The sequence below is a fragment of the Pipistrellus hanaki genome, assembly GCF_964339955.1.
Source record: "Pipistrellus hanaki genome assembly, chromosome: 16".
In the NCBI taxonomy this organism is placed as follows: domain Eukaryota; kingdom Metazoa; phylum Chordata; class Mammalia; order Chiroptera; family Vespertilionidae; genus Pipistrellus; species Pipistrellus hanaki.
Genome location: NC_140518.1, coordinates 27,250,105 through 27,266,133, shown reverse-complemented (window position 1 = coordinate 27,266,133; position 16,029 = coordinate 27,250,105). Strand labels below are relative to the sequence as shown.

The 16,029-nt window shown below is 43.6% G+C and overlaps 1 protein-coding gene across 3 annotated transcripts in view; it reads left to right on the top strand.

Annotated features, from left to right (window-relative positions):
- The window catches only part of MYO1D (myosin ID), a 259,333-nt gene that overhangs the window by 107,315 nt on the left and 135,989 nt on the right, over nt 1–16,029 (top strand). For all 3 annotated transcript variants that reach the window (XM_084862733.1, XM_084862732.1, XM_084862734.1), the window contains exons 13-15: nt 2,841–2,915; nt 11,640–11,772; nt 15,111–15,277. In XM_084862733.1, coding sequence (XP_084718859.1) covers nt 2,841–2,915; nt 11,640–11,772; nt 15,111–15,277 — 375 coding nt within the window. The remainder of the gene's footprint in view (nt 1–2,840; nt 2,916–11,639; nt 11,773–15,110; nt 15,278–16,029) is intronic.

Sequence of the window (16,029 nt, the reverse complement as noted above, 5' to 3'; positions counted from 1 at the left end):
CTAGGGCTGCTGTAACAAATTACCTTCAATTGATGCCTTAAAACAGGAGAAATTCATTTCCTCACAGTTCAGCAGGCCAGAAGTTTGCAATCTAGGTGTCAGCAAGGCCACACTCTGAAGGCTCTAAAGAAGAGCGGCTTTTTTAAGCTTCTGGTAGCCGCAAGCATTCCTTGGCTTGTGGCCCCATCACTCGAGGCTCTCTGCCTCTGTGGCCACATTGCCCCCTCCTCTTGGGTGTGTCTGTGTTATAACTCGTCTGCTTCTATGCTAAAACTTCACTTGTAAAGGCAGTAAGGCCCCCCTGGATAATACCTTAGAAGCTTCTTCTCTCATCTTCTCTCATAATAGTACCTTTTATCCCTCACGTAATCATATCTCTTATCATGCATAGGGTCTAAGGAGTTAGGCATGGATGCTGTTCTGGGGGAGCATTTTTCAGCCCACTGTACTTCGCGAGCTTTGTCCACTGAACACTGCTCCTTATTGTTTACAGGCCTCTCTGTTCTTTCTCCTTATGGTTCACATTAGGAATTCTGTTCATATTCATAAAACCCACTATAGGAAGAGATGAAACAACTATAAAAAAGGCAAATGATGATCTCTACATGCTGAAAAGACATCTGAAGAAATTTTAATAGCTGTTCCTGACTTAAATGAAAATCTGGAATCATAAAATAATATGGCTCGAAATTATCACCCCATCTGTCAAACTAGCCATTAGGGCTGGTATGGCACCATTTTCCTCTTTTTTTCTGGTCCTGTTCCCAGGTTCCAGCATACTGAGGAGGGAAGATCCAGCACCACACAGCTGCCTCCCACGGCAAGCCCAGGCCTCGCTTCCTGGGTGCTTCCATCTACAATAGCTCCAAGTGACTTAGAAGCAGGGCTGGACAGAGAGGCCTTAGAGACAGACCACCAGGCCATCCCTTTCGTTTTACAGATGAGGAAACTTATGCAGAGAGTATAGAAGTCATATCCAAGGTTCCGCAGCATGTTCATGGGAGAGCTGAGACAATAACTAGGTTGCCCGGCCCCCAGAACCAGCCCACCTCTCTGAGTGCAGAAGAGGGAAGGAGCTGGGGCTGGAGCAGTGAAAGGACTGGCAGCTAATAAAAAGGCAGAGGTGTGAGGCTTTGTGTCCAGATGTCTTTTTAGCAACTAGACCCATTTGATTTCAGTGTATCCTCTATGGTCACATGGCCTCCTCCTATTGGGCAAGTCTGTGTTAAATGTCATCTGCCTCTATGCTGAGCCCTCCAGTCCATTTTTAGGTTTTTACGGGCAACATCTTTGTGCACAGTGCTTTATAAAGCATGGTCCCTGCCCACAGAGAGCTTTCCTCATAAGATGCATACGTGCATATATGGTGGTGCGCGAATGTATTTATACACATACATTTTTATATTATCTGTATAAATACACACACACACACACACACACACACACACACACATATATATATGCACATTTACATGCTTCCATTGATACAATAAAAGATGGTCTGAAATAGTTGCCATATGGAGTTGTTGTCAGGATTCAGAATAAGGAAATGATATCATACTTCTAGCTGTGTGTGATACACCCAGGGAAGCCGATGCTGTCTTGGGTCTTTGACGCAGTCCTTGGATACTGGGGATTATTTTTATAGGAACAAGTGGGAAGAGTGCTAAACATTCAGGAAATAGCAACGGGGTCCATTTGACAGGAGTGTATCCTTTTTGTAGCAAAGGCAAGTAGAAATGCCTGGAAAAATAAATTCAGATCAAATCATCATGAGTCTTCAAGGCTCAAAATAAGGATTTAGAAGTTTGAGTTTTATGGGTTACCCAATAGATTGAGTCGGATGACTTCAAGGTGACTTCAGTCAAAAATAGCTTGAAGGTATTAGGAAGAAGACCTAGAGTGGAAGAGGCAAGGAAATATTTTTGGACCTGGTGACCTCCAAGTACCCACCACACGCCATGGGCAGCATAACATGATGGGACTTTCTTGCAGAATTAAGTGTGCAAGGCTGAAATATTGTCGACGGTTCAGGGTTAGAGATCTGAGGACTGTGTGCATTGATGTGATTGTCGAGGGGACATGTAGACAAGTGAGAAAACAGAACTGTAAGAAGTAGCTGCATCTAGAATTAACCTTCACCCAGAATCCTGAGTGTGCACCACCTAGAGGCCATGCCTGTCACTGCAGCAGAACAGGTCCCAGTCCCACCTTTCTCACCAACTACTGGGTTTGCAAGACCTTACTCATCTCCCTTCCTCCAGACCATGAATACTGACCTCCTTGTTTTATTTCAAGAATGTCATGCATGTGCCTGCTTCCTTCCCTTTGTTTAATCTATTTCCCTGTGTGATCTGCCTTCTGCTTTCTCCTCTGCTTATCCAGCTCTTGCCATCCTTTGCGGTTCTCCTTGGATTCTTTTATCCCACCCCCAGCACACTGAGCGAACCTTAGGCAAGTCCCTTGACCTCCCTACGGATGAGGCTGTTAGTTCCTGTGTGTCGCTGCTTTGCTTTTATCTTAGTAATGCTGGATGATAAATACAGCTGTCTGTATTTTAAGAGTCATCTTCCTGAGGTAAGCAGTAAGCCAGTAGAAAACTATCTTAATTGTAACTATAGTAATGATGTTTGCTCTCCTTTTGAAGAATAGAAACAATAGCCCCTTTATTTCAGAGGCAAAATTTGATGTTCCTTAACACAGAACATTGAGGACAGAATCAGCCTCATACATTGATTGCATAATTAACAGTGGGAGGGTGTTGTAGATTTCTAGAAAAGTTTTCAATGTGGCTCTTGCTTGGTGAGTAATGAACATTTTCTGTGTTTTTTCTCCATTAGCTATTCTGTCATCGGTTTTATTGACAAAAATAAAGACACTTTATTTCAAGATTTCAAGCGCCTAATGTATAACAGGTAGGGTTAAATTTTACTCTTTATATTGAACACTTTGGCATATATTGCACAGTATATTTGCACATGATTATTTTTATGTGACAATTTTAAGATTTTGGTAAATTCTCTAGTTCTGCTTGATCAGACTTAATAAAATATTACTCTATAATTATAACAATCAATAAACTTAGGACAGGGGCCTGCTGTGAATATGATTTTCTTTGATTGCCCTTGGGTGGCCTCAGTTTCTCTGTTTACTGCTGCTATTCTTCTGGCACCCCCTACCGGAATATTCAGGAGTCCTTGGCCGGGCCTGTAGCAAATGGAAGGTGTCAGATAACCTCTGACCCAGCTGAAAACGTACACACTCAGATTCTGTAGTTCACTGTAGTTCTTTGCCTCTGACGAAGAGGTCCCACTGCTATCCGAGTGGCAGCCGGAATCAGTGGTGGTAGATCCTGAGTGGACAGAATCTTCTCACAATCCCAGAAAAGGGAGAAAACCAAGTTCAAGCTCAGCATGATAGTTTGGAAAGAAGGCCCATGAAGAAAGAAAGGTGCTCGGCCAGTGGCTTCTTTGGGGTTATAGAACTGTAGACACTCATTTATCAAGTCTCCTCGGTCAGTTGGTCAGTGGATCATCAAAGATATATGGAGCACCTCTGAGCCACACGTTCTTCCACGCTCGGGTACAGTTGTGGAAGAAATGTAGACAAAGTCCCCACCCCCTGCGTCTTATATTCTAGTAAACGGGGCAGTCAGTAAACAAAAAGATAGCTAGCTAACTCCCAGGGAGTGACAAGTGCTATGAAGAAAAATAAAGTAGGTAAAAGATTGAAGGATGATCTCTCTCTCTCCCAATTTTTTGGGGTAGGAGGCAACCAAAATTTTTGGTGTCCTTGTTTCGGCAAGGCTTAAAAAGAAAAAGATTGAAGGGTGCAGGCAAGGAAGGGCAGGGGGGACATTGCAGTAGGGTGGTGGGAAAGGCTTCCTAAGAGAGGTGATGTTTGGGCAGAGACCTGAATGAAGTGGGGGAGTGAGCTGTGAAGAGTGGGGGAGAAGAGCATTTCAGGTAGAGAGAACAACTAGTACCAAGGTGCTACAGTAAGAATGAGTAGGGGAGCAATTGAGAACAGCCAGAAGTTCACTGTGGCTTAAAAAAGAGGGATGGGGAATCTAATTCAAGAGGCCCAGATTGGAGAAACAGGGAGGATCCAAGATGGCTGCACAGGTAAACCCTTAACCGCAGCTGCACACAACAATTTCAACAAAATACAACTAAAATATAAAATGGACCTTGCCCAGAGCTACAGGAAGTCGACTGACTGAAAATTCTACAACAAGGAGGAAAGAGAAAACCAGAAAGAAAATCAGAGGAGCTGTAAAAGCCTAAGGTACGGAGACATGCTGCGCATGCGCAGAGAGGATGGAGCCGGAGAGGAAGGGGAGGCTGAGTACCTGGCTGGCGTTCCCAAGCGGGAAGAAAATAAAAACTCCGGCCTGAGCTGATCCCCAATCTGACAGCGCTGAACCCCAGTTCTAGGCCAGACCTTGTGGACCCAGGCTCAAACAGAGGGAGACGGGGCTGTGAGGCGGAATCCCAGGGGAGCGGCGAAAAGCAGAGCCCCCGGAGTCACGCACATTGCGCGCAGAGGACGGACTGTTGACTCTGATGCTAGATTGCCCTAGGGGGAAGGAGACAAAAGCTCCGGCTGTGCTGAGCCCCAGTTCCGACTGCTCTGAACCCCAGTTCTAGGCCAAAACCTGGGGACCCAGGCTTAAATAGAAGGAGCCTGGGCTGTGAGGCGGAATCCCAGGGGAGCGGCGAAGGGCAGAGCCCCCGGAGTCGTGCACATTGTGCGCAGAGGACAGACTGTTGACTCTGATGCTAGACTGCACTGCCCTGGCAGGAAGGAGACAAAGGCTCCAGGCTGGGAGGAGCGCGATGAGGAGCGGGAGCTGCCGCTGGGCACCTGCAAGGAGCCGGGCGACAAGGCCCCCGGGGGGGAGGTGCCGCTGGGCCCTCAACCGCTGATCTCTGGCCACGGAGCCGAAGCTGGGGGCTGCTTCCTGGGTGGCGCCGACCGCGGCAACAGGCCGAAGCTGCGCAGGAGGCCGAGGAGAACAAAGGGGTGCCGCAGGCCAGCCTGCTGAGCTTCCAGGACAAGGAGGAAGAAACCGAAGAAGTTTTCAATGTGAAGAAATCAAGTGAGAGCAAAAGATAGTAAAATTACTTAAGAAAGAATACAAAGAAGATCTTGAAAAATCAAAGATTAAGACAGAACTCAACTCAGCAGCCAACATTGCAACATAAATGCGTTAAAAAAAAAAAAAAAAAAAAGACAATGTTGGAGCGGCGGTGGCCAGGCTCAGGGCAGTGGCAGCCGGGCCCAGAGCAGCAGCAGGCAGGCCCCGGAGCAGCAGCAGCCAGGCCCGGAGCAGTCAGGCCTGGGGCAGTGGCAACCAGACTTGGGGCGGAGGCAGCCAAGCCCAGAGCTGCCAGGCCCGAAGCATCCGGGCCCAGAGCAGCCGGGTCGGGAGCAGCCAGGCCCAAAGCAGCAGCAGCCAGGCCTGGAGCAGCCAGGCCCGGAACAGCTCGCTCCTAGCCTGCCCATGCCCCAGGGCTGCTTCTCAGACATGGCTGGAAACTTTTCGGGGAACTTGAGGGTCTGCTGAATCAAGTAATGAAGTGTTGAGTTGTTGTAGCGCTGGGGTGTTGATCTGTGAGTGCCTTGTGTGGGGTCTGGATGAGGTTGGTTGATCTATTTGGAAGTGTCTTTTGTGTGAAGTGTATCCTTGGGCATGTGGAGGTATATTGATTTGAGAAAATGCTAAGTAATTGATTTACTACCTGAAAAATTTAAAGTTCTGAAAGTTTAAAGTCTCTTGCCAAAAAGAGGTTTTAAAGCTAACACCTTAATTTTAATGGAGAAAGGGGAGGACAAGCCCTTCCCATTCAGAACAGGTAATCCAATTCCAGCCAGCAGCTATCTTTAAACAATGTGTTCATTTACGTTTGAATGGCTACGCCTTTTGATAGCCTAAGGGCAAGTTTACATGTAAACAAGTTTGCTTCTCAGTTCCCAGGGCAGAAAAAACAAGGTTTAAAATTACTATTAGATTTTAAAATTTATTCTTAAAAATATAAAAGTTTATTAATTAAAAAAAAACAAGGAAATTAAAAAACCTGATGAACAATATTAACTGTTGATTATAATAGAATCAGAGATACGGGAGGGGAGTGGACTGACAATTCTGGGGCGGGGACGGGCGGAGGGGAGTGGTGGATGCGGGAAGAGACTGAACATAAACTGTGCACCTGTGGATGAGGACAATGGGGGGTGGGGAAAAGGCAGAGGATGGGGTGGGAACCTGGTGGAGGGGGGAAGAAATGAGGAACCTTTGTAATAATATGAACAATAAAGATTGATTTAAAAAAAAAAAAAAAAAAAGAGGGATGGGGATAGAGAGAAGGAATGAATATTTACAGAGGTTAACAGGGCCTGGGTTATGAAACGTCTGTGAGCCAAGGTAAGGAAGAAGAATGAAGGGCAGCCATTGGAATTAATGATACAAGGTAATTTATACATTAAAGAAATCACTAGGGCTATCTTATAAAGCACCACACTGTGTTGAGGGCAAGAGTAGAAATGGGGAGACTAGTTAGGAGACTAGTCTGAGATTTGGATAGTAACGACAGAGATGATGAAGGTGGTCAGAGTGGGTGATAGTAGAGCCAACAAGACTTGCCGATGAATGGGATGCATGATGTGAGAGAAAAACAGAAATCCAAGCCGATGCCTGAGCAGTGGGGAAGGGATGCATGATGGGGGAAGACAAGAGGAGGAGTTAATCTGATAGGGGAAATGGAGAGTTTTGTTTAGGATATTTTATGCCAGAGGTGCATATTATATTGAACATCCAGTTGAAAATGCCAAATAGGCAATTGCATGTATGCCTCTGGGACTCAGAATAAAGGTGGGAGTTAGGGGTATTAATTCATTGAACATATTTAAAGTCTTAAGACTGGATGAGGTTTTAGGGGGAACACAGACTTAAACATAAGAGAGAGGAGATGTCAAAAAAGAACCCCTGAGATGCTCCAGCATTTAGAGTCAAGAAAGAAAGGAGGAACGAGCAGAGGACACTGAGCGTGCCAGTGAGGCAGGGAAAAAACCCGGAATCTGGTGTCAGCGAGGCCAAGCCAAGGAAAAAGTGTGTTAAGAAGAAAAAAAATGTAGACAATGTCAAAAATCTGTCCAAAGCAGAGTGATGTGAGGACCGAGATGCACTACTGTGTTTGCTGACGTGAACATCAGTGGGACCCTTGTCTCCATAGAGGTGTGGAAGGCAAATGTGTGATGGAAGTGGGCTAAAGGAAATGGAGAAAATTAAAATATGGCGACGTCGTGTTTAGACAGTTTTGCTATGAAACGTGCATGCCACCAGGAGTGCTGATGGCGCTGTGCCAGCATGTTACAGACAGAGGGGACCCCTATAGGAGCTGACCATGGGGAAAAGGGACTTTCAGAAAGGAGTTTCAGTACGTAACTTACCAGGACAAAGGACAGTCTGGCATGGCTCTGTGTAGAAAAGTCAAAAACAAAATGGAAAAAAAAAAAAATGGCCTTTGTTGGCCAGTGGGTTTGTTGCTAAGGGAAGAAGGCAGAGCCAGGCTGTGTACCCCAGGTGGCATTCCTTACCTTCGTGAATTCATCATGACCCCAAGTTCAGCTCCCCAGGAACAGCTCCACCTCCCAGGGGTGGTTTTGTGTAACCCTGGGCTCACAGGACAAATGAAGAAATGGAACAGCCTGTGGGTTATTTCCAGAGGCAAATCTAATGGTCATGTGGAATGGAACACTTGCGTTGGTATGACAAGCATTTTTTTTTCCTATTGGAAAACCCACTGGGGAAGTCAAAACAGCAGTGAAAATTCTAGATTACTAATGGACTGAAAACATCATTCACAAAATCCAGAATGTTTAATTGCTTGGTAAGCACAGAGTCAGAACAAAGGAACTTCGATAAATCCAACAATGACCGGCATCAAGCGAAGATGAATTCATTTCACAATAGGGATGGTCTTGTCAAAGGTGCAAAAGGATTAAACATCTATTGACGCAACTTACTGTGTAGATCTCCATCATAGGAAAGGCCTTGCCAGTGGGGTGGGAAGTCTTGAAATTGTTCAGGCAAAAACCATCCTCCCGGATGGTGCTCGGATGGGCTCCCTTTGCCTCGGGACACGTCAGTGCTTCCATGGCTAAATAGCCTCCCAAGTTTCCATCCTTTTTTCTTTTTGTATATATTTAAAGGAACTTGGGCCTCCAGTTCTGTAGACCTTCAGAGTAAATGTGCATGAGAGAGAGAGAGAGAGAGAGGGAGGGAGAGGGAGAGAGGAGAGAGAGAGAACGTGAGCATGCACGCATGTGTGAGTGTGTGTGTGTGTGTGTGTGTGTGTGTGTGTGTGTGTGTGTGTGTGAATGAAAGGAGGAAGAAAGCAAACGTGAACAGACTTTGAGACTTTGCTCATCACTTCTGTTTTCTTAGCCAAATAAGTTCTGCCTGGCCTTACATACTGGGTTTCTGGATAACTACGTTTCCCTTTTAAAGAAAGGGTTCCTTTAGTTCCTTTATTTATTTTTTAAGCTATCAGTTGCAATGCCCTTTGCCGCCCCCCCCCCCCAATTATAGTTTACAGTCAATATTATTTTGTATTCGTGTCAAGTGTACAGCCTAGTGGTTAATCATATACTTTACAAAGTGTTCCCCCTGAAATTTCCAGTATCCACCTGACACCATATATAGTTACTGCAATATTATTGACTGTCTTCCCTATGCTGTACTTCATATCCCCGTGACTGTTCTGTAACTACAATTTGTACTTCTTAATCCTTTCACCTTTTTTTATCTATTCCCTCCCCCTAATACCTAACCCATCTGGCAACCATCAGTCTGTTCTCTGTCTATGAGTCTGTTTCAATTTTGTTTGTTCATTTATTTTGTTCTTTAGCTTCCACAAACAAGTGACATCATATAGTATTTGTCTTTCTCTGTCTGCTTATTTCACTTAGCATAAAACCCTCTAAGTTTGTCCATGCTGTTGCAAATGGTAAGATTTCATTCATTTTTATGGCCGAGTAATATTCCGTTGTACGGGAGCTGTTTTTATCCACTTGTCTGTATTCATGGGCACTTGAGTTGCTTCCATGTCTTGGTTATTATAAATAACTAGAGGCCTGATGCACGAAATTCGTGCAAGAGTAGGCCTTCTTTCCCCTAGCTGCTGGCACTGGCTTTCCTCTGGCACCTGGAACCCAGGCATATCTCTGGCCACTGGCAGGCACCTGGGACCTGGGCTTCCCTTGCAGCCCCTCTTTGTTGGAAGGTCATCCAGAAGGATGTCAGTCTAATTAGCATATTATGCTTTTATTATTATAGATGCTGTAATAAACATAGGAGTGCATATATTCTTTTGAATTAGTATTTTGGGTTTCTTAAGATATATACCCAGAAGTTCCATTTTTAATTTTTTGAGGAAACTCCATACTGTTTTCCATAATGGCTGCACCAGTCTTCATATTCAGCAATAGTGCACAGGTCCCAGAAAAAAAGATTCCTTTAAATATTTGAAAATCATTTTGGTAATATCACACTCATGACTTCCTGGCTCAAAAGTGCTTTCTCTGTAAAATGATTGTATGTGTCTATTTTGACTCATCATGTGTCAATCCTACTGCTTAACAGTATAATAATATAATAAATGTCTTGATTCCTTTGTTTGCTTGTTTTTTAATATATATATATATATATATATATATATATGTATATATATATATATATTTTTTTTTTTTTTTACAAAGAGGTAGAGAGAGGGATAGAAAGTTAGAAACATCAATGAGAGAGAATTATTGATCAGCTGCCTCTTGCACACCCCCTACTGGGGATGTGCCCGCAGCCAACGTGCATGCCCCTGACCGGAATTGAATGTGGGACCTTTCAGTCCACAGGCCGAAGCTCTATCCTCTGAGCCAAACCGTTTTCGGCTTGGTTCCTTCATTTTCAACAACCCTTCCTAACTCACAAGGTAGTATAATACAAGAGTCTCTAAAAATGGCCAACAGTGAGTTAGGTGGTATTTGGGGGTAGAAACTGCTTTGATCAAAGTAGAAACTGCACACATCAGAATTTTCAAAGGACACCTGCTCTGATTTCAGGAAATTTTATTCAGTAGGTGTTAGGAAGGCATCTCTCACGCATGTGTACTAAATGTCGAGAACCACTGCCTTAAGTTCTCTCTCTGCTAAAGATTAGAATGGAAAAGTTCAGGGAAAGGGAAAACCATGTACCTTGGTGTGGTTATGTATATTGATGTGCATATCATTGGAAAACTATGGAATAAAACTAGAAAGTGAAAAAACTGGGTCCATAAGCCACAGGTCAGTGCATTATTTTATACCCACTTTCTTGCTAGTGACAGTGAGGGTTAGCAGTGTGGCTCTGTCTTCACTCAGAGACCCGGTAAATCTTCCCCTCACCTCTTTGATTCTTAGCATGTTTGCAGCAATTATTTTGAGCTGCTCTATATATAAATTTACTAGGTATTTGGGAAATTAACTCAATTTTCTCAGTTTTATACCCGGAGAAGACAAGTGGGAGAAATGATGGCAGTAGTAATCACCATTAGCAAAAAAAATGCCCATGTTAATTATTTTCTAGTCTCAAACCTCAGTTTAAGAAAAGGAACAAAAATTTTTTTGACAAGAGAAAAGTTCCCAGGAAGCCAGGAAAGTTTCACGTTTCAATTTCTTGAAAATCAAAAGCACCCGAGATGAAACAGGAAGAGAATCCGAGTTAAGCCCACCCCATGGGTTTTTTAAAATATTTCCACGGAGCCACATAACGACTATACCATGGTGAGCACGCACACTGGCCTTTCAAGAATTGGATCACAGCCGAAACCGGTTTGGCTCAGTGGTAGAGCGTCGGTCTGCGGACTGAAAGGACCCGGGTTTGATTCCGGTCAAGGACATGTAGGTTGGTTGTGGGCACATCCCAGGTAGGGGGTGTGCAAGAGGCAGCTGGTCGATGTTTCTCTCTCATCGACGGTTTCTAGCTCTCTATCTCTCTCCCTTCCTCTCTGTAAAAAATCAATAAAATATATTTAAAAAAAAAAAAAAAAAAGAATTGGATCACAGCCGTCTTGGTGTCACATCAGTAACAGGTTATAGCGCCAGTGCTGCCTGTAAGTGGCTCATAAATCCAACTGCCGGCGAGGGACTCTCTGGAAGACGGTGTGAGAATGGTTATTTTACCTTCCTTGCTGTGCTTTGGGAAAGGCCTGCCTGTTAGTGGTGTCACTTATTCTGTAGGAACATTTGTTTCCATCAGGAGATACTTTGGTGTTCATGTTTTCCCTGCTAGTGGTTTGCACTCATTCCTATAACTACCACCCAGACCATTTTGTTTTATGTAGAGATTGTAAGACCTACGTTAACTCTTTGAGGTACAAGATCATAATAATACAGATGTCACTTTAAAGGAGTTTAAATAGGTTTTGTTTTTTTTAATGCATTACAGTTTGGACACATCTTTCAGCATCATTTTCTGGATGGAATTGTTTCTCCAGTTAGGCCTTATAAGTTTAGTCTGTGGTCCAGCCGTGCCTCCCAGGGTAGATTCGGCAGGGTTGCTTAGCCGTTCTTTTTCAGCCTGTTTGAGTGGCTCTTCCTGTGCTTCTCAGTTCAAATCCCGTGCTGAAGAACATGTGGCCTGAAGGCAAACTGAGCATCACGGAGGTGACCAAGCGCCCTCTGACCGCCGCCACCTTATTTAAGAATTCTATGATCGCCTTGGTGGATAACCTTGCATCGAAGGTAATTCTTTTCTTTTCCTACTGCCCCTGATATACGTTAGAGAGAATGTGCTTTTTAGGTAACAATAGTAAATCAAATTGAAGGCTAGATATTTAAAGCAGATGTTGCAATAGAATTTTTATTCCTGGTGTGTGGTTTTAAGGTAATTAAGTTGTTGTTAATTGGAGCTAGGTAAAGTAGTTGTTTGTTTCCCAGGTAAAATTGTAAAATTATAGCATAAATTATATGCCCGAACTTCTGCCTTGGGCTGTCACCAAGGGCTAGATTTAAAAAAAGAATAATCTTGAATTAAATTGTAATACACCATCTGTATATTATATCTGAATACAAAATGACCAAATAGAGTTTTAAGAGGTTTGGCACTTAAGTATTATCCTCATGTTGTTTTAAATAGTTGAAATAAAAAGATGTGTTATTGACCATTACGTCTGCTTTTTATTACTCCTTTGAGATCTAACCCTGTTTGATAACTTTAGTCTGTTTTTTCGTAAAGAACATATTTTTACTTTCAACTACTGCTGCTGACAGCTTTGATAAATTAGGCAGCATTCTGGGACTCGTTATTTTTAATTCCTTCATTTTTATCTTCTGGTGCTTTTCCTGTGTCTTTTCTTAATTATTATCCTTTTTTTTTTTTTTTAAATCAACTTCCTCTTTAAGAATTTAAATCTATTCCATTTCTGGTCCCTGTGGATGAGTTAGGCAAATGCCACAAAAACATGTCTGATCAGTAGCTTTCTGGTTTTTTGTTTGTTTGTTTTTTGTTAATCTGCACCTAAGGATATTTTTTCATTGATTTTTAGAGACAGTGGAAGGTAGGGGAAGAGAGAAAAACATCGATGTGAGAGAAGCACATTGATTGATTGTCTTCTGCAGCCTGCCCTTGACTGGAATTGAACCTGGGACCCTTTAGTCCTTGGGCTGACACTCTATCCACTGAGCCAAACCGGCTAGGGTGCTTTCTATTTATTTTCATCAGGATTCTTTGGCCTCAAGTGACAACAAATAAGTGCAATTTGTTGGTTTATATAATCAAACCTCTAGAGCAGGAGGGGTGGAGACTAGAATTCATTAGAACTCTTCCTTTTGCCTCTCAGCTTCTCTGCATGTCAGCTTCAACCTGCCTCTCCCAGCAAGAAGGAAGGCAAACCTCCCGGGAAAGCATGCAACACAGGAACTAGAGTTGAACAGAGGATTTTATAAAATATGTTAGCTTTATGTAATTAACTAAAAAAGTATCACTTTTCTAAAATCAGTAGTTAATTATGCCTTTAAAAAATTAAAATACTAGAACCGTCTATAGCTTCTGTGTCAGGAATTGCAATCAGCTGCTAATAAAAGAGACCCCAGTTCATAGCTTAGCCTTGAGAGAGATTTGTTCTCTCTCCTGTAAATGAAGTACAGGAGACGGTATCACGGGACTACTACGGCAGCTCTATGATCAGAGACCCAGGTTCCTTTGTCTTTCTGCTCCACCATCCTTATGTTTGTCACGTATCCTCTTGGTCCAGGATGGCTGTACCGAGAGCTACCTCTCTTTTAAAGAGACTCCTGACATAGCCGGCATGGCTCAGTGGTTGAGCATCAACCTATGAACCAAGAGGTCACAGTTTGATTCCTGGTCAAGGTACAGGCCTGGGTTTCGGGCTTAATCCCCAGTGTGGGGCGTGCAGGAGGCAGCTGATCGATGATTCTGTCTCATTATTCTCTCTCTCCCTCTCCCTCTCCCTCTCCCTCTCCCTCTCCCTCTCCCTCTCCCTCTCCCTCTCCCTCTCTGAAATCAATAAAAATAAATTAAAAAATAAAGAGACTTCCCAGAAGTCTCCCACAGCCCTCGGCTACATCTCACTTGCTGTACGTAGTTGACAGTTGAGCTGGGAAGTGCATTTGTATTCTAGTCAGCAGTACACCCAGCTAAAAATAACTGTTCTGTTTCAAAGTAGGAGAAAGATACTGGATATGAGATAGGCACCTACCCCCACAGTCTTTGCTATAGCTCCCCAATCTGGGTGTTTACGGACCTGGGGGATGGGAGAGAGCATGGATAAGCAAAAGGATATATACAATAGGAGGCAGCAAGACAATAGGGGCAGAAATGGGGACATGTGGATTACATTTAGAAAATACAAAATAGTGTGAGAGAAATAAATTTACATAGTTGGTACTCACCATGAATGTAAATAGACTAAACAAACCAGATAAGTGGAAATCATTAATTAACACTATGCATGAATATTGTAAACAAAGAGGTAGATTTTAAAAAAAAAAAACTGATTAAAAGCAATATTAATGTGAAAGAACATGGAATTTAAGAAAAACAAGTATTAACACAGAAACCGATAAGAATAAAATGAAGGTACGTAAGACAGTGAAGTCATTTTGAACTAGGTACCAAATAACATAGCCATGGTTATGCATGAACTCTATAAAGCAAAGGAACCTGAAAATTTTTAAAGGAAAAATACATAAGGACACAGTCCTAGTGGGAGATTTCAAGCCAAATCTACCCAAAACTGACAGGCATGGGAGCTGGGACAAAAACCTTAGGAAGAAGGCAGAAGCTTTGTCCTGGCCGGGTAGTTGGTTAAAGTGTCCCCTGATATTCCAAGGTTACATCTAGAGTGAACTAGAAACAATCCCCCTTTATCTAAAAGGGAAATTGCAGTGAGCCAGGAGGGGGTGGGTGAACATCCCTTGAGAATGTATCCTCATAAGGTAGCTTTTATGAGGTTTGCAGTCCACATTCCCACTACCTGGGTGGCCTGAAAAAGTTCAGGGCAGCAATTTAGTTTAGTTTAAAGTGGTCCAGGTCTGGTGTTGTCTCCGGGCATCTGATGTATGAAATGAGTACATTAGGGCTTCTACTTCAGTAATCACAGATTGGTCATTTAAACCTACATCCATGCTGGGGACATCTGGAGCACGCAGATAAAATATGCAGAGCCTCTGCTTAAAGACACTGGAGAGATAACAAGATAGTGGAGAACTACTGGGCTGGAAGCCATGGAGAAGGGCCCAGGTTTGAGACCTCCTTTCTCCAGGACTGATTTGCCAACTGAGCAAGTGGATGGGATTTGAGTAGTGGTTCTGACAGCCTCACGTGGCTAGTGAGACGAGGGCTGGAAAAGGAGGAGGTCAGGGGTTAACCCCTCCCACTTTGGGTTAGGATCCCAAAAGGCTGCCGCTAGCAGTAAAAGTGAATCAGAAGTAGGCAGTTGTTACAGGAACCGTAGTTCAGCCCTGAATCATTTCACTCTTTAAAATTAGATGAACTTGTTTGTTAGTGCCGTTGGCCTGGGTTTTTCTGAAACTCACCATTTGTGGATTCATTTCTTTAGGAACCTTACTATGTACGTTGCATCAAACCCAATGAGAAGAAATCCCCACAGATATTTGATGATGAGCGCTGCCGGCATCAGGTTGAGTACCTTGGACTACTGGAAAACGTGAGGGTGCGACGGGCAGGATTTGCCTTCCGCCAGGCGTATGAGAAATTTCTGCACAGGTGAGAATGGTCTCAACAAAGACATCTGCTAGCACACTGAGAATTATAGAGTCCTAGTCTTCCCCATGTGGGACCGTGTGTGCCTGAGCATCTGGATATCTGGTGAATGAACAATAGAGTTGAGGAAGCTGCAGGCGGACATCCCCCAAGGGGTCCTTAGCATTGTGGCAAGCCCTATGGGAGTGTGCTGACCACCAGGGGGGCAGCGCCTATGTTGAGCATCTGCCCCCTGGTGGTCAGTGCATGTCATAGCAATCAGTTGTTCCACAGTTCTGTTGATTTGCATATTAGCCTTTTATTATATAGGATTCGCAAGGTTTCTGATTTTGTTTCCTTTTTCCATATGATGTTGTATAATGTTACCTCTCTCTTCATAGTCGAACTCTTTCATTGGGCTTCTATTTCTGTCCCTCTCTGGCAAGTGAGTAAGCTTTTAGATGTATTTCCTTCTGGTTTTATTTTGTTTCACTCAACAAATCTATTTCCTCATCGGATGGCAGACAACATGGTATATAGTGGGGAACAATTCCCTGCCTTCCTGATACCCACAGACTATCGAGAGTGGGCAAAGCCTTTCTCACTGTGACTTAAAATTCGGATACAGAGTATGAACATGACTAAATTTGACTCTTTATATTGAACAAGTTTGCATTTGGTTCGGGGGAGCCATGGGGTAAGCAGCCATCTAAGCTGGTCCCAAGATCCCCACCTCTTGGAATTCACCCTGTCTAGTCCCCTTCCCTCTAGGGTGG